The 19,717-nt window shown below is 44.2% G+C and overlaps 1 protein-coding gene across 1 annotated transcript; it reads right to left on the reverse strand.

The window, feature by feature from the left end:
* Positions 1–1,382: 1,382 nt before the first annotated feature.
* On the reverse strand, positions 1,383–2,234 carry LOC146175416 (uncharacterized). Its single transcript, XM_084580803.1, has one exon. The coding sequence runs from the start codon at positions 2,232–2,234 to the stop codon at positions 1,383–1,385; it is 852 nt and encodes a 283-aa protein (XP_084436929.1).
* Positions 2,235–19,717: the final 17,483 nt, after the last annotated feature.

The raw sequence follows: 19,717 nt of genomic DNA on the forward strand, positions 1-19,717 counted from the left end.
GACAATCGTGAGTAGACGCAAGTAGTTCTGGTAGGTTATCCCTCGACCTGCAGGACGTATAAACGAAAGGTTTAAGCAGGAGTGACAGTGGAGCTGTTCTCAGGTATACAACTCGTAATTAACCACCGAGGAAGGGATAACAAAAAGAGTCTTTTGAAAGTGACATAGCGTGCTCATAAGTTAATTCCTGGTTGGACTGTTCACAGCCAGCAGTCAACAGCCATGGTGCGCGAACAGCTGAGTCCAGGATGGTATGACGCAAAAAGACAAAAAAAAATGCGGCTGACGCAAAAGAAATAGTATTCCGAAACGTAGACATGGAAGAATATGTTCTTGTTTTAACGAGAACTTTTCCCAAGCCCTGTCAATGCAGCGACAAAACTTAGATCTTGTCGCAACAGTAGTATACTGCGCGACGTTTTCTGAATACGAAAAAAAAATCTGCAGTATTGAGTATAGTAAAGGCAATTGTAGTTGGGACTGCAAGCCCTTTTTTTTATGATGTTGTTTACAGAACACTTCTCGTGAAATGAAGGACAAAATACTGTTGATGCGATAGAAAGGTCTGCCGTTACAAGTATAATGGTGGAACTTTCTTTTTTGGAGTGCGAGGTGTTGAGCACTTAGTCATGACCTCTAACGCAAGCTAGAATCGGAAATCAAGACATTCTACTGCTATCGACGATTATTCCCAAAACACAGACGATCCCTTTCGATTTTCGCTGACGAAATTTGCGAGCAGCTAAGGACTCGAAACAGTTTTCCACTCAGCATGCCTGCCCACACATACATTTTCTTTCTGCGTATTCTGGGAAGCTGTTTTGACTAGCTTCCGCCAACAGATGCGCGTTCACAGCCTCAAGACAAGTATGGTGCACCTGGAACGATTCTGTCCTCTCTAAAGTTGTCTAAGGCAACAGGAAGCGCAGCCAGTAGGAAAACGTAAAGACCGAAGCACGTTCCATCCTACCACTGTCCTATCATGTTTTCCTTTAGCAGTAATTTTAAGCATGTCACAACGCAAAGACATATCTGGGGAAGGCCGTCAGATTGGATGAACATGGAATCTCGAACCACAAATATACCTTGCAGCCCTCTAAACTGTCTTCTGTTAACTACACTTTTTTTTTTCTTTTTAGGCTCACCCTACAAACGGTATGCCTAAATACGGTTCTCACCAAATGAAAAATACTGAGCGGGTAGCAGCGAAATGGAACTTCAACATAAAATAAAAAAAAAAATTGCCCGGCGTCCGTGGGCGCATATACACTTAGAGTTAATTTAAGTTTGTTATTGTCCTCGACGGGACTTTAGTTTTTCTTTTTTCAACTGCTTCAACGCGTCCATCGGGATTGTATAGTACACGCGCAAGTCAGTCAACTTCACTGGGTGCACGCCAAAGGGACAAGGTGAACCAACAAAACCGCAGCTACAAATCCACAGCCAAAACTCAGCGCACCGCCGCTACTTCTCGGTCCTATGGCGTCCATGCGAAAACATGTCATGCGTATCCTGTTCAGTTCGTTGCCGCACGTGACTCGCGTAACTCGCCAATCACACGCGCAGTCCAGGAGCCTGTGAGCCTTCTCCATCTGCAGCAGGATGCGGACGCTGTTGCGGCAACGCGTCGAACAGTTGTCCGCCACACCCTCGAGTACCTCGTGGCAGAAGCGCCGGTAGTAATCCCACGCCACCGAGCACACCGGATCAGAGACGCAGTCCTGAGCCAGCTGTGAACACTGCGGTCTTGAGGAGGGCGTCGAAGACGGAGAAGAAGAGGCGATCAACGTCAGTCCACCGGGCATCTGGAAGCCAGTGGTGGCGTTACTAGAAGCGGAGGCACAAGGTTTCTGCCACCAGCAGGGGGCAAGCCGCAATCGCAGTGCCCGGCAGAAATCGTCGAGGCCGCACTCGCAACCAATGTACGCGTAGCCTTCCTCGGTGCTCGCCAGGGAGATGAGAGACTGGCGGCAGTGGACCGAACAGCGACCCGGTGTTCGGCCGGCCAGCTCTCGCCTGCAGTCCAGGCGTTGGCCGTGGAAAGCCATGCCGCAGGTGAGCCGGCCGATGCAGTCCTGCTCGGCGTCCTCGCAGGTTAGGCGACGTCGCGCGAAAGAGGGCACACTTCCACTGCTGCAGTCCACACCACCACCCACGGTGGCGATGAAGAGGCTGGCGAGCAGCAGAAGCATCCTGTTGTACTGGGTAGGGTCTGGCTTGGAGCAGACCTTCATCATTCGAGACCCAAAGGCTACATCAGACACTCGGCAAGCCGAAAGGTCACGTCGAGACGATCTTCACCGTGTAACCCTGCGATCCAAGACTTCCCACCGCACGATATCGAGCGATATGCGCATAGATGTCGCCAGAAACGTCGTTCTAGCTTTTTAGCTTCGATGATGGATCCCTGGCGAAAAGTAGCGTCTACAGTTAACATTAGCACAAAGCCTTCTTTCTCGTCATGCACTAAATCGCCACACTTAAAAGAAAACACTTCTCACAGAGACCACGTAACTCCACTGATCCATGGAGTTAGATCTTTCGGACTGGGCAAGCACTTTCACACAGCGGTTGCGGATAAGGTGCTCTTCGTTGTCCAACCAGGGACATCATCGTATTGCACGACGAGAAAATTCTAACATCTTGAGAAATATTATTCGAAGGTTATTTTTTCTTCATTGCGAGGCCCTGAGTCACCGTTTGCACTCGTCACTTTTTTTCTTTTTTTTTTTTTAAGCTCGACTTTGGCGCCAAAACAGCCAGCTCTAGCGCAGTTTCAGTATTATCGGAGCACTTTCCCTTAAAAGCTCCAGATTGTGTTTTACTTCTTACTCCTTTTTTTTTTTACATTATTACAAAGTCTTGTAAGCATTGCACTGCCACTTCCGCGTTTTCTTCTTCCGGTTTCTTCGGAGGAAAAGTTACTTTGTTCGCTGTGACAGGCTTGAAAAGCCCACTGCGTGTACTGGCCAATAAAGGCAGTCGAGAATGCCGCAGTTTTATCGAACGACTCAATCTCTGTCTGAAGCGCCACCCCTAAAAGAGTAAAAATGGCGCGTTAAAGACGAAGCGATGAGACCGGCTCAGACTACACCTGCGCAAGACGTCTATGATGAAGTAGGTTTTGCTCTTAGCGGGAACCTGGCCCCTTTCTTTGAACTGTGAAACGCAGTTTGATATCAACTCAAAAATCTTCGCCTCGTTGATGGAATTGATATCTTCTCGACGGGAGCGCGGAAAAGCTTTTACCTCCACATTTTCCCACAAAGGAGTTCCGTAGCACTTTTCCTTGATATTGTTTTCCTTACATATTTTTCTCACTTAGGGCACAGTGCACAGCCCCTGTATGGCGCTAAACTAAGGTTAAGCAAGGTTCTATTCTTTCTCGGTAATGCTGCGATGAAAATGCCTCCCTGTTAGCAGCCATATTTTAACATTCACTGGCGTTCAGTTCAAGGGCTTATTCGTACCTTTATATATCTATATAAATGTATATTGCCGCCGTGACACTTGAGAACATATATATGCGAACTGACCCTCTGAGTACTTGGTGCATGGAGTCCAGCCGTCTTCTCAATGTCCCCGTGACGGATAATATGTGTTCTAGTGCGAGCCACTTAATTCAACGTGGACCACATGCGTGATAGCGCACATACGACGCAAGTATTCGCTCCGTGTCTCAAAGGCTGTTTACGCTCCTTTCTGTCCTTCAATGGACGAAAATAATCGTAGCTGCCTTGCGGGGTGCTCAACACTTCAGATTTCAAGCCGGTTTCCACTTTCTTCTTCAGGCCTCTGTTGCAATCTAATTGCTTTTCCAGGAATAATTTGCAATTCACCTGTCCTTAACTGTCCGAGAAAAGCAGCAACGAGAGTTTGTTGGGAATGTATTAGAGTGTCGGTCATGCACGTTTGATTTCTTTCCTTTGTTCTAGCGAATAAACTATCTTTTGTAGGCTTCAGGCTCTCACGAACTCTCCTGCTTCACTCATTTTCACAATTCCCTATTCGTTTATTTTTTCATTATTCGGCTGCGAAATCTTCAGTGCGAGGTGCACACAGACAACCGGGCTTGAGTCACATAATCAGGATCAGAAGCGTCATGATATTGCTACATGAATTGCTCCGAACATTTGCGCCACTGATCTTAAGCTGAGAGTGATGCTGTAAACTCCTGCTGCAAGCGGCTACCGACTAGCGAGAGGCCGACATATTCGGTCGGTAACCAAACTCGTTTGCTTTGTCATGGGTCGTGTGCACATTTCAACGTCCTCTAATCAGCTCACGGAGCGACTGCGGCTTCAGTACAACGTTACTTGCTTAGCAATCAAGCACTGTCCCTATATGGTGTACTCGAGGTCCTGTGCGAATTTCTTCTTTGGCGTTCTTCTGACCTCAGTTACGTCGCATATTTTCCCAAACTTTTGAGGGCGTATATAGTTCTCTTCCCAACCTGGAATCGTCAGATGTCGCTCATATGGTTAACGGGAAACCGACCCTTACTTCATTCTCACATTATTCACCGCATCCATGTAAATGCACGTTGGCTTTTCTACAATCCGTGATTAAACTCCTTGATGCGACGTCTCGTATTTTCCCCCTTTGTCGTTTTGGCTTCCCGTCTCGAGGGAAGTTTTCCCTCAGCGACGCCCTTCTATTGCACCTTTTAGGCCCAGTGGATCAATTCTTCCCCCGCATCGCTACTGTGAAACTCTCGCTACAAGCTGTTGGCGCACACTGCTGGGTCAATATTTTCGACCATGTGTTCCCTCAGCGTTTTCCGTTTACTCTCCCCTGACACTACTGAAAGGAACGAAAGATAATGCACTCTTGTGTCGACCCAAATGTACACTCCTGGTCTGCGACTGATATATATCGTCTCTTCCGCGTACGTTTTGACAAGACGTCCAAAGATTAAATGCGATTCCTGTCTCTCTCTTAATATGCCAAGCTTCGAGGGTGTCTTGCTGCACTCTTCTTAGCTTTCTTGAAGCCTTGTTCGCTTTGAACAACGCTACCTCACCGCCAACAGCGGGATGGTTTTGCCTTGTGTTTGAGCCGTTATATGACCGAATGCTGCTTTTCTATCTCCCAAACGGTAGCAAGTATGAAACCAGCTCCAGTAACACCCAGGCAATTACTTATCCGAATTTAGACGCGTTTTCGGATAATTTGAGGTTCGCAGCAATTCGTTGGTGGTTCAGTCTACGGCGTTTGAGATAACACAAACTGGCGGACAAAGCTTGGATGTTGCCAAAGATGTCCTTGACCCTGAATGCAATGAGGTATTCTTTGTTGTAGCACCAGTGTTTGCAGATCACTTCGAGTGGGCTTCGCTGTTACTGTAGATTGAAGTACGACTTTCCTTTCGTCCTCTTGAAAAAGTGAACGCCTATAATTTTTTTACCAGGGAAGCCTTTTGTCACTTAAATTGAGGTGTTTGCCCTCTTCCTTTTCTTTTTACTTGCTGGCATTCTTGCGATGGAAAGTAACCCTTTGATATCATCGCCCTTCTTGAAATTGCGTCAGCGCCAGCGAGCCTTTCAATTGGGACACAGCTGAATCACAACAAACAATGGTATTGCCTTCATCAAGGCCATTCAACTTTTCTGGCTTGCAATCGCGTTAAGCATCTTACGTATCAACGCAAGAATTTGCTTAAAGCGACCTTCCCTTCCAGGCTCTTGGTCCACCCCCGCCAGCAACCGTACTGTTGAATTCATCCGGGTCGAAGAAACCCGCATTCGCAATTGGTAAGACTTGAGCTCCTTCAGAAAATCACTCAATGGCCTCAGTCAAGTGGCAGATCTGATGGAGATCTTTTCTTCTAATTCATTCGTAGCTTTACACTTTTAAAAGGCGCACAATTCACGCAGTGATCCGTAAAAGTAAAGCTTCCGTGTACGCAGATCTTCTTACCAAATGGAAATGTCAGTCCTTTCTTCTTTTTCTTCTCAGCATCCACACTCCAAGAGCCACTGTGGCTGCACACGGGCCGGAGACAAACTTGCCGACACGATCCGCACAGACACGTTTTGAAAACACTTTCGCCACTCTAATGTCAGCAAAGCAGCACTTGAAACACGGGGACTTTCCGCATATGCGACAGGCGTGGCACAAAACAAATCCAAAAAACAGCTCCGAGCACGCCTTTCCCGTCAATATCGGGATATATTCACTGGCATAGCGCGAAGGCCTCCGGACCGCCGCTCGCTTCGTGAGAGCACAGTGGAGTGACTGGCCATGCTCCCGAACTCCCGAGGCTTTCCCGCATCATCTCGGGTGAGGGTGCTGATCGCGATGTAGAAAGGGGAAGAAAGGAGGGCGGCGAGAGAACCAAGAGAGGAGAGAAGGGCGCAGAGAGAGACGGAAAGAAATCCGGGACGCTTTGAGGGGGCAAAGGAGAGCAGCAGTGCTTGGTCTTTAGTAGGGAAGAGTTGGTGGTTTGCGGGGGCATACGAAAAAGATTAGGGAAAGAGAGCCGCCGCTGCCCGCTCAATGCTCCATCGCGATCCGCGTAGGAAAAATGAACCACGCTGGTTTCTGGGACACGCATTGTGCATCCGCCTGCTCGGTGCAGAGAGGAAAGACGACTATAAAAGTTACTCCCGCTCATGATTTTATGCGTGCCTATGTGACACACTTGGCATGTCCTACTCTCTCTATCTCTTTCTCTCTCTCTCTCTCTCCCTCTTTTTCAACCTGCTCTTTCTTATTTTAAATATAGTTTAAGGTGTCCAGAAGCGTGGTGATCAGAAGGCATGAAGGGGAGATAAGAAATATGAATTTTAGGAAGCGATGGAAGCAGAGTATTGGCTCTGGCGTCATCAACTTCAGGAAGGAGAAACCGAGATGTGGCTACTTCGGTTTCGAATAGTTGGCTCATAACAAAAATTGATTCTAGTGACAACGCAAAAAAAAAAAACGCACGTACAAAGAGAAAGGTAATGTTGTGATGCAGGGAATCCTAGGTTGGGTCACAGGGCTTGGTGATACCATATGAAAGGGCGAATGTGGGTGTATAAGCCTCAGTTGCAAGTTTCACTGGTCCTGTTTTCATCTATATTTAGCTGTGTCAGTATTTTAATTGTATCAATGGCCAAAGGTATGATGCTGTTCTTGGTGGTGATCTGAACATAGATCTCCCATATGACTCAGATGCTATCAGAGAGCTTTCTCAGATTCTAGACACAAGTGCCTTTTTACGTCTTATTAAAAGCCCTACGCTAATGCAGCGCGATACAACAACCTTGCTTGATGCGCTCATAATAAATATTAGTGATGATTTATTGACGTCATGTGTGCTGGCCGATGAAATCAGCGATCACCTCTCCATGTGTCTTTTTGTTGAAAATTTTTTGATCACGTCCGGAAGAAACAAAACTTATTTCTCAGCTACTTACCAAAACATAAATGAAACTACATTAAACGTTGTTTATGAAAGTTGAGGAAATTGCATGAGATGAAATCTGCATCTACAAGTACTCGTATGCAAATGACGCCTATAAGTTTGTTAATTTTTAATTATTGGAGACTAGATATAAAGGATGTTTTCCATTGGTTACAAAAAAGCAATCCTCAAAAACGCGAAAGCCATGGCTAACCCAAGAATGCCTAAAAGCAAAACTCGTCAAGAATAATCTTCAAAAGTGTTTCATACAAACTAAGAATGTGGAGGATCTAGGAACATTTAATACATAGGAACATAGGAATATTGCAAATAGCCTTAAATGATCGAAAAGCAAAGAGAAACTACACAAATAATTTGTTTAACGCACATATAATTAAATAACTTATATTGTCTGTAAACACTTGGGCACTTTATTAAACACAGACCAAAAGCCCACAACTGACGAGCTAAACATTGATGGCAAAATATTATTTGTTCTCAAGTTGGCAAACAAATTCAGCAGCTTTTTCAGCACTGCCACTGTAGATGCCAATTCACATGATTTTTTTTACTTTAATTCATGAAGCTTAATGTCGCCAAAAACGCATTTTTAGCCCCAGTAGTAGCGTAGGAGGTGGAGGAGACACTCCTGTCTTCTAAAAACAGCAAAAGCCGCGATGTAGATGGTGTGCAAATTATACCAATTAAGCGTGTATCTAACTTAATTTCACAGCCACTGGTACACATTAGAAAGTGTTTATTTCTGGTGTCTTTCCTTCGAAGCTCCAAATTGTAAAAATTACTTTAGTTTTGAAAGGTGGGAACAAGGATGTGTTATCTAATTACCGACCAATATCTATTTTGCCCATATTTCTTAAGCGAATATAAAAGTTTGTTCATGAACACATAATAAGTTTTGCTAATCATTGTAATATATTAACAGATTCCCAATTTATTTTCCTTAAGGACAGGTCGACCGAAGCTGCTTTACTAACCCAAAAGGAAATTATTTTAGAATAGTTGGAAAAGCAGTTATTCACATTTGGCATTTAAATAGACTTTTCCAGACATTTTGTTAGCATTAATAACAACATATTACTCCAAAAACTTGATCATTATGGCTTCAGAGGTAACTTTCAGATGAGGGCAAATATGCGGACGAGTCTTCAGCTGGAGTAAAGATTGCTGGAAACCATATCAAAAACATTAGATATGCGGATGATACCACTTTAATGGCAGAAAGTGAAGTGGAACTCAAGAGACTTCTGATGCGCGTACAAGAAGAGAGTGAGAAGTTTGGGCTTAAACTGAACATTAAAAAGACAAAGATCATGGCGCCTTGCCCTATCAAGTCCTGGAGCATCAAGGGACAAGAAGTGGAAGCTGTGACAGATTTTCTCTTCTTGGGCTCCAAGATTACCCCGGAAGGAGACTGCAGCCATGAAATTAGGAGACGCCTGCTTCTGGGAAAGAGAGCCATGGCTAGCCTTGACCGCCTAGTAAAGAGCAGAGACATTAGTCTGCCAACCAAGATCTGTATAACTCGTGCTTATGGTCTCTCCAGTTGTGATGTATGGATGTGAGAGTTGGACTATGAAGAAGGATGACCGCCGAAGAATTGACGCGTTTGAATTGTGGTGCTGGCGGAGACTCTTGAGAGCTCCTTGGACTGCCAGAAGATCAAATCAGTCGATATTGTCGACCATAAACCCTGACTGCTCATTGGAGGGTCAAATTCAAAAGTTAAAGCTCAGCTACTTTGGTCATCTGATGAGAGAAGAGGAGTCGCTGGAGAAAGATTTGAATTTGGGAAAGGTTGAGGGTCACCGGAGAAGGGGTAGGCAGCGAACGCGATGGTTAGATGGCATCCTCGAGGCGCTGTAGATGAAGTGAGAGACCGGAAAGCGTGGCGTGATATGGTCCATAGGGTCACGAAGAGTCGGATACGACTGAACGACTGAACTGAATTGAATAATACTGACAACTAGAATGAATGAATTCTGATACATACCCCGTACTCCTGTGATTATGTCAAACACATGCTTCAGTATCAAAATCCCAACATACTAAACCAGAACATTAAATATTCATGACACTGACCTCATGTGACATACACTTTAATACAGAGCTTCACTTTATTCGCATTAATGTTTGTATATCGCTCATTTGCTTTGTGAAATATATTGTGATGATTTCGTATTCAGGTTCAGAATTTTTTCGAGGGCCTGCCTACACGCACGCTGGGAACTTTGTTAAACAGTACTGCTCTTCCAATTTCTTGCTTGCAGGATAACACGCTTATAATCCTTTCCATTTCATTTTCATTGCCAAATAGCAATGCATCATAGTGTGCATGCTACCGTTGCCTAGTACAGGGGGCACAGTTCCTGTCATGGCACTGTCTGGCATTCTAGCAATGCCTCCCAGCATCATGCAGTGATGTTGTATAAAAATTGATTTGATTCGGTCTTGTTTGTCTCGGTCTGTCTTGCGCCATCCTTAAATGTGTTTCGTGATGTAGGATTAGGATGAAAACGGCCTGCGTTGCTTCAAAAGGACCCGCATGAAAATGTAAACGGGAAAGAGAATCGGGTGTTGGTACTTCGTACTGAAACCACAGAGAACTGCACGCTAGAGCACGGTGTACAACGAGGAAGGAAAAGTATGGAGAGAATAGTTCACAAAACCAAAAGCACCATTATGTCGCTGGTGCAGTCAGCCCTTGCGTATTCACTTAGGAGACCCAGAGCTTTCTTTGTGTCCGCAATGTACAGAAAGTGAGCAGCCAGCTTTACCGACTCGGTGGGAAAATGCTATCTTTTGCGCTGGGTCATCCCTTTAGTTGCTATTCGGTACGCTTTTTTCTCTAATTGTTTATCCCAACCGCATCAGGAGAAAAGTGATGCGAAGTGGGTTTTGTGGTACTCCCATGCAGACGGAGCCATTTCCCTTTCTTCCGTCCCCCTCATCATTTTTCCCCTCGTGCCGCCCGCACTGCTTTCTCTGTTGCAGCAAGTCTCTGCACTAGTGACCTCGTTTCTCGCTTGACGGCGTTTGCTGTCGCTGCTGTGTATACGCTCATTCGCCTTCTTTTGCCGAACTAGGGCTTAGCATTTGCTTTTAGCGAAAGCCGAGTCGAGGGGCGTAGCGCCTGAAATGCTCAGTGAACCGAACGAGCTTTTAACATTTCAAAGGCCGGCATTATTTGTTTCTTGTTTTTAATTTAACGAAAAGCCATGTAAATTTTCGTCTCCTTTTACAGTATTAGTTTTCTATATACTTGGTAAGCATCACTCCTATTCATTTTCTCTTTCATTATTGCGACCTCGTTTTCTGTATTGTATTCTCTCTCGGTGCTCATCATCTGTCTGTGCTCTAAGTCGCTGTTTTATCTAGGAACTCTTTTTTTTCGCCTCTTCTATGTTGAAGTTAATATTCATGCATAAGCGCAACATGTATGCATCACGCACCTGCATTCATCCTTTTCCGCCATGCTTACTTGTTAGCACTTTTATGTTGCTGTTGGAAGCCTGTAAAATGTAAAACGCTCGTAGGGTGAGCCCCACGAGCTCATTGAGATGGGCTCAATTATAGTATGGCAAAGCGGGCGAGTTGATGATACATGGTTTAAAAATAAAACAGCGCAAAACACACAGACGAAAGCATAGAAACAGACACCACAAGCGCTGACACCACAAGCTCTAGACTCTAGAGCACTATAGCTCAATGCTATTCGCTGCTGAGATCCTGTTAGCCCGCAAAGCCTACCTCAGCTTCTTCATCTTATCTAAGCCCTTTCCTACATCCGTAATTTTGTAGCTTTCCGCCGTTTCTTTATACACTGTACGTCGCGGTTCAGATCCTTTGGAATATGTTGTTTTTGTTTTTTAAGCATATTTTCACTTAGACACACAGGAACAACATCGTCAATGCAGTTATTTGTTTACTTTTACTTTACTTCTCTGCCTTCTCGAGTTATTCCATTTGTCCCTACACCCTCATCCATGTCATAGGGTTTTTTATTTATTTATTTATTTATTTATTTATTTATTTATTTATTTATTTATTTATTTATTTATTTATTTATTTATTTATTTATTTATTTATTTATTTATTTATTTATTTATTTATTTATTTATTTATTTATTTATTTATTTATTTATTTATTTATTTATTTATTTATTTATTTATTTATTTATTTATTTATTTATTGGGTTTACTTATCCGCGAAAAATAGTGCGTTTTCCAGGACACAAGAGTAGATCATCCAGGACGTTGCCTCTTCCACCTAAAATCTGCTATAAAATAAAATGCGAAATTATCACCACAGAGCCCATTCGAGGGCCACCTCTGCAATGTTTGAGCTTCGTGAAGGCGATTCGTGTATATGGCCTGCACCTTTCATTTCTGTTGCTTTATGACCGGGCTTCTCTCTCATCGCTATCTGGACCGGCTATCTTGACCGCCGCCTTTCCGGTGCGGGCTCCTCAAGCAGTGCGCATGCGTACCTGAAATTCTACAGACGCAGCTCAACACGGTTTCGACGTGCTTAAGCATTTTCCGACTCGATAGGCCTGACAAGCCACAAAGACAAGGACGACATACACCGCTACCCTTATATTCTTGTCCCTGCGGTTTCGTCGCTATGCCATATAGTATAATATTTTGGCTATTTTTTTTTTTTTTCAGTTTCAAATACGTTGAAGAGGGAGACATAAGCGACATTATCCTGACTTGTCTCCCCCTTGTTTTGTTATAAATAAAGCCGCTGTTCTCATATGAAAGGAATTTATTTTAAGCGATAGGAGCTCTTCCTGGGAACAGTATCAGGGGGTGTATTGATGAAAAACCCACGTGGGGCCCAGAATCACAGGTCTGAGAAGACAAAGGTGTTAGAAGCACTGTAGAAGGACTTCAGACGAAACTTTGTTCACAGTCACGAAATGCATTGAAATCACTACAGGTGAAGAACGGTCACTGGGGATGGCGTTTTTAGATATAAACCTGTTTACGATAATGAAACCACGCCCTGCTATCGCAAATGCTGAAAAAAATGAAACAATAAATTTGTTGAAATAAATCTGCACGGAGAATAACGTAGCAGTGAAGGGGCAGAACTTGAATGGGGCAGACAAGAGTCGCGGTTAAAAAGGATAGGCAGGGACGTCCTTTACCTTGACTGCTATATATGGTCAATGTTAATGGGAATTAAATGGAAGTTAGATTTAGGCCTATTAGCAATTACAGTGCCATTGCAGCAGAGGCGGGAATTGAAAACTTGCTGCATACCCGAATTTGCATATGCCAGTGATATTGCCGCAAACCATTGAAATCTTTATTTGTTCTTTTTTCGACAGCCGCCGGCATGCAACCTTATCACTCTTGATTCTGCACGCGAATCAATTCTGTATTTTTGTTTGCTCATACTCGTTGTCACGAGACGCAGCTTTATCAGTTTCTTTGTCGCGCAAGATGCATCGAGATGTATATCTAAGGTTTCGGCCACTCGCGCATGTTTCTGCAATGTTCCAGTTGTGCTAGTCACCATTTGCGGAGTTATCTCGATGTTTCTTCACAGCCTCTAAATTGAACGTTGACGGGTGCGATGGGCATTCGTAGGTCGACAACCGACGAGGATATTTGTTGATACCGCCTCCGCCGATTGTTTAGTTCTTTTCCGGGCGCAAGTCGCCCCTAATAAAGAGTTTATTACAGTGAAATTAAAGCCTCCTCATTTGTCGTCAACGGCATTGCTACCACAACGTGACAATATTGTTACCGGGGAACGCGTGGACGACCAAGTGGTGTGGTCGCAGACGACGACGACGAGCACCACCGAGGAGCGCGTGAAAGATGAAAGGCTGTTCCAGAAGACTACGACGCAGACAGCGTGAATGCTCAACGGCTCTTGAAGTTTATGCGCCGAGTTCAGCCCCTCGCAGCGCAAGTCCTACCTAATACATCCTCGTAACAATATCATTCTTCTAGCAGGGCCTTGAAGGTCTGCAAGACTTTGCAGACAAGATGTTGAAGTTCTAATAATGAGATTTAGCTAAGAAACACTGGTATTCATGGGTTTTAATGATGATTACCGGCGCAATCACGCTATATATACAGATATATACAAAAGTGCACAATTACCTCGGTTCTTGGATAGATTATGCAAAGACTACTTGTGCGATCACAAAGAGGAAATTGTAAAGAAAGCAAAAGGAAACGCAGCTCTCAAGAGAAATCGCGGGCTCGGGGGATACAACAAAAATCAACTTATTAGAGGAATCTGAAAAGGTGCCAAGTACCAGGCTTGACGTTTACAAACAATATGCTGCGCTTGGGATCTTCCACATCTCCATCGCTGGAAATAAAGCAGAGGACAGTCGGCAGACTTTCCTTGGAGTCACATGGAGGCAGTTCAAGGTGATATGGGATGGTCGACGTTCGAAGCTCGTTAGGCAAAAGTGAAGGTGTAATAGTAAGCATGATTGAGGCAAATAAATGAGAAGTGTTATAAACAAATATCTTCGGCTAATTATATACCGATGCAGTATTGTACAACATGGAGATGACTTGCCAACATACACAAAGAAGAAAATATTCGAGAAATCGCCTTCAAGTAAAAAGCATGTACGTCAGAAAACCTTATTGCCAAAAGAGAAATTTAGATAAACCGATGATATAAAAGTAGCAAGCCGCAAAGAAAAAATTCAAAAGGAAACATGCTTTTGTTGGCAATTCCAAATGTAAGGATTTGCTATTCGAGGCTAGAGCTGGGCGCTTGAGGACGAAAGCTGCCAGCAAAAATTTGGCTGCACTGATTGCATTTGCTGCTGCAAAGCAAGGAAACGATTCAAAATATTATTATCCAATAAAAGGCACTTCAACCCTTAGTTCTCGATTCCGACACAGAGATGCGAGAAGAGCGGGGGTTTTAGTTCAGGGCAGCCATATAGCATGCTCAATCATGAAACAGTGGAAACGATTAAGAGACAACTAGGGGACTGATGGAAAAGGCCAAGAGAGTAGCCTTGAAATTTGAATAGGAAATACTCAGTTAATCTTAAAATATCGAACATTATAGACATTAACAGCTAGGTGACGCATCAGCTAAAAAGAGGGTGCTAATAATTATCGGTCTATCTATAGATTCTGGCTGCCACTCTCTCCGCGATTACGGCCAGCCATAGCTGGTCTCTGAGAGCATAGCTGGACAACCGTTCCACCCAGTAGGCATGGGTGGGATGATGAAGAAAGAAGGGATAACCTGGAAATACAGGACTCTGGAAAAGAGGGATAGTCCCCACATCACTGACATGCAGAGGGGAGATGGAGCGAGCGGGCAATTTATGCGGGCAACAGCTCGGTAAGCAAACTGTCGGTCTACATCTACCTAGATAAGATTGCTTACTTAATAATTTCCAGTTCGTCCAGCCATTCCGGGATATGCACCCCAATTACCACCACTCCTTCATTGCCCCGGTTCTTCGCAATGTGTTTTTAGCTTTTGTAGACCGCGCGCTTGAACAGAGTTTTAATGGAATAGGTGTGCTAAAGGTGTTTCAGTACGTGTATGATTTTCTAACTACCACACTTGACGTACACTGACGCGGTGGGTGGTATTTTGGACAACTTTCGGCAGAAAGGGAGAGGTCTGGTATTTATGCACGACAAGCTTTCTTTACAGGGTTCATTGCAGGTTTTTATATGTTAACATTACTTTAAGGAATGGTCATGTTTGTTGGATGTACGCTCCGCATGCACAGAAAAGAATTTTGTCCTACCTTTCGGCACATTCAAAAACTGTGAAGAGAGCCAACCAATGGTCGGCCCTCACAATGTCCGAATGCTGTGCAGTCGAGTTTTAGTAAGCAAATATACCGGTTAGTGTCTGCCGGTTACCCTTGCGCGGTCATTATTTCTGTGACGGAAGCCCTTCTTCAGAACATTATGTCAGCCATGTTTGAAAAAACGATTGTTCCGGAGAAAAACACGGTTAAATCTGTTGTGGCACCGAATTTGCATAAGGTTGCCCACCACCTGAAGAAGGTGGCGAATCGACATGGCGCACCGGTGGTGTTCTCCGCTCCGAAGAAGCTGGCCCAGCTGTGCTCACGCACTTCGCGTGTTGGAAAACCGAGTGGATGTAAGAAGAAGCGTGCTAACCGGTTTGTCAGCTGCTGCATGGGATCGTTTATGAGATCCCGTTGACCTGTAAGAAGGCCTACATAGGCCAGACTGAGTGCTGTATCAATGACCAGGCAGGGATCATTTGCGGGCTTTAATGGGTGGAGGGACAAATTTGGCAGCACATTGCGCGAACAGCACTGCGTGCGAGCCGCGACTGAGTGACATAAAGATCCTGGGCAGAGGCCAATAAGACAGCGTGTGAAAGCTTTTCACGTCGGAAAAAATGGGAGTGAGCGATACTTGGGTGTGCTCTGGAAGGCAGAGATCAGTTTTCTTGAACGTGTAATATTTTGTTTCCTTCTTTTGACTCTGTCTTTCCGTTATTGATATATATGCGCATGTATCCCTTTGAGCATATATTTGCTGCTGTTGCCGCAAATAAAACAGATGAGAGTTAGCGCGGGTCCTGTGTCGTCTTCTCTCGAGTCTGTGTCTTCTTGTGCGATATTACCTTTCGTCAAGTACCAGAGATTAGACACAGTAATATCGAGATAGTTTACATCAATTTTAATTACACTGTTATGTGGAACTGGCAGTTGATAAGTGCTTTCGTCAAGGCGAGTTAGTTTATATTAGCAAAAATGGTGGTGCACTTGCGCAAAAAGTAGAGAAAGGAAGAGACGTGATGACGGGACAGATCGCAAACTTCGAACGGAATTATTTTTGAAACAGCATCAGCATATATGCCAATGTGAAATCTCTTATTGTAAGTATCAGATATTAACACGTGCGCACCCAGCCAGCGAAACTGCTACCAAGCAGGTCAAATAACCTTCCATGCCTCAACCTTTTCAAAAAAATCAAACCAAATGTTCTTTGCGTCAATAGGATGGCCGAGAAAAGGCTGTGCTATAGCCACGAACACGAGCACAAACACATCAGAGTGTTACGGTATATCTGCTACGAAAGGCGAAAAAGTACTAAGAAAGCCTCAACTACGCCTCGGCCAAAGCAGGACGTTCAAGTAATCAATCATCTGCATAAACTCTTGCATAACCTGAAGAAGACTGGCAACAGGATGATGTAAAAGTGCTCTCCTCCGCGCTCATTAAGCTCTCAAGCGTTTGAACTGTTCTAACGAAGAAAAGTGTACAATGTGAAAAGAAACGAGGCATAAGGTTTATCGAATGTCCCACCTGTGTTGCGTACAGCCTGCCGCTCACTTGTGGGGGCAATTAATTCAACAGACAGAAAAATGTGTCAATGACCGAATCCCTGAGCATAACAGGAATGTAGAAAACTACAAAAGAGGGCAATCTGCACGACCATATAGTGTCTTACAAATGCGAACTTGTGTATGGGGACACCACTATCCTTGCACGTGCCAATATCAAAGTGCAGAGGGAAATCATTGAGGCCTATCTAATAACGAAATTCGGTGAAAAATATGCTAGTTCGTCTTCTTTGACACTCCTTAGTATGAAACTCTCTTTCTTAAGGGCATACGTGACCTGCCCCATCACCTGATTTTGTCGTTTAGATCGGGTTGTTGTTTTTATGACTGACACGCGCGTTTGCCTAAGAAAATCATTCATTCACGGTGATTCTTCTTACCCTTAAGCTGTTCCCTGGGATTTTAGTTTGGGACTGATTATTCTTTTTTTTTTGCTTTTTCTTGTTTTCTCTTGGTTGTTGCGGTTTTAGAAATGACTTGGCCTTGCCATGGAGATACCTTGCTACGTGTGCTCTCTACAAGTGTGCGTGTTTATGTGTGCGCGTGTAGTGTGGAGTGCGCGTGTGCCCGTCCGCCCGCCCGCCCTCCCTCCCGTCCGTCCGCGGGCACGGACGGACGGATAGGCGCGGCCGTTCGCGGGTTTAGCATTGCTTTTTCTTTGTCGTTATCTTTGGCCATTCTAGTGAGACAATGGACATTTGGTTCAGATTTCTTAAAGGGCTGAGGCATGGACGGATAGTTGACCTGCTTGGAAGCAGTTTTGCTGGTTGAGTGCGGACGTGTTGACCTCAGATACGGTAACAGATTTCCCGTAGGCATATATGCTGATGCCGTTTCGAAAACCAAGTGGAAGTTTGCGCTGTCGTCCCGTCTCTTTCTTCCTCTACTTTTTTGCGCAAGTTCGTTACCTTTCTGCTAGCAGTTTCTGAATTTGTTCTTGTAATCCGCTTTGGTTTATTACTTACGAAGGAGTCAGATATATGCAAAATAGCTAGAGTATAGATAGTGTCGTTATGTGTTTTCTTTTTGCTGCATTTTATATGAGCGCGATAGCCTATATATATAAATATTTGTCATAGTTACAATATTGAGGTCAGTTATGAAATCATAAGTGGTGTGTCTACTGGCTAAGTTGTGGACAATAGGATTTTTTTTTTTCAGAAGAATGGCTATTTTGTGTTAGTTGTGTCGTTCTTGCCCACACTGGTGTGCAGTAGTTTAGGTGGTTCCAAAATAAGGCATTATATAGGGAAAGTTATACTAACAACCCATGTTAATATTTCGGGCTTTATAACTATTTCGGGCTTCGTCACAACATTTCCTCACAGCCCTCTTTTTCTCGCGTGACTTCTTCCCGCAGTGATGATTTTTCTTCTTTTCAGTCTTCCTTCCTCTCCACATTTTTTTTTTTTTTTGTTTAGCTTCCTTCAAATGCTAGCACCCCCATTGTTGAGAGGGCTTAACTGGGTGCAGTAGAACATGAGATGTTCACTGTCAATGATGAGATAACGTTGACACACACACACACAAAAAAAAAAAAAAGAAAGGCGCATTGCTTTAACTCGCGGAAAAAGTAATGACTTGAAGCCCTCTGAGCTCTTGTCCGAACAGCGCTTCCCCTCTGATCCCTCTTTCCTCAGCCTCACATTCCCAGCGCATAGTTCCTTTACTCATCTGTTCGGTCACCATCGCCGGAAGGGCCCTTCATTAAATGCTAAGCGCGTACACCCAGTCTTACCGAAACCCACGCGACATATAATCAAGCTCCGAACGCATGCAGATTTCGCACGTGGGAGGAGTTTCCGATTTTATTTCCCGCGTCGCATGTTGGGTCCAATAAGACAGTCTAAAAAGTTCATGAGGCATACTACATTCTCAACCCGAAATGCGAAGACTGCATGCTTTGTGTTATCTATGTTTGGTAGCGCGACAAAGTCCGAACCTCTGCAGGAGTGAGGATGAGGTCCCATTATTCCTTTAAAAAATTTCCAGATCTACAGCTTCCGCGAATTACAACGAGTTGCGATAAATGACATGGCCCTGAAAACGCCCAGATTAACTGTAAACATTTTTTTTTGTTGTTATGGTTGTTGTCACTCCTCAAGGAAAAGATCTTGTGCCCTTGGAAAACAACTTTTTCTGAATGATAACAACATAGCTACACTTGATGAATCGTGGGCATTTTCTTCTTTGTACGTGCCCTTTCCTAACCATTCACTATTTCCTACAGCACTGTTCTGGCATTATAACCGCAGGAAGAACAGCGATTGCGTCTTCGTTTACTCTATAACCTACACTGTTAATTTGGTTCCAGATTCTAGAAAAGTTCTACATATAAATGAAGCTTATTCGAAAGTTCCACTTAGGTACTGTTTATAACTGAAACTTATGGGGAACAAGATAAAGTTTGTTGCATAACGTAACCTGATCTAACCCTCAAGAGCTCACTTCCAGTGTAAGCAGCCACATTATGCGACTGCGTCCAGCTGAGACCGAGGCCAGCTTCTAAGGCCTTGCAGTTTTGTTGAGATTCAGCGCAGCCATTGTAAAACCGCTATATTATAAACCTAACATGCAAGGTTATTCCCTCACCATACTTTTTCACACCGAACAATGCTCGTCCCACACGGCAGAAAACAGACAAGGTGGCAGGCCAACAGATCCATTAGCGTGGAAGGAACGGAAGTGTCCTAAAGGAAGCAGGGGCTTTTACGAGCTCTTCGCGAATGTTTTACTCGCAGCGTTTTACGACTTTGCGAACGTATCCCGCTAGGAACGCGAACCCGGTTTCTCGGCTCTCGCCTTTATATTCGGGTCACTGGTAGTGTGCAATACAAGTTTTTTCAGAGCCTCCCCTAGCACAAGTGTAGAACGAGGGAGCTGAGAGCTGGCGAAAAGACGACCTCATATGCTAACGTAGTCAATCGCTGTCTTTTATTACTTGCGGTTTCCATTAGTTTCGTTTTATT

Source organism: Amblyomma maculatum, chromosome 10 (assembly GCF_055883805.1).
Source record: "Amblyomma maculatum isolate TAMU_Amacu chromosome 10, ASM5588380v1, whole genome shotgun sequence".
NCBI lineage: Eukaryota > Metazoa > Arthropoda > Arachnida > Ixodida > Ixodidae > Amblyomma > Amblyomma maculatum.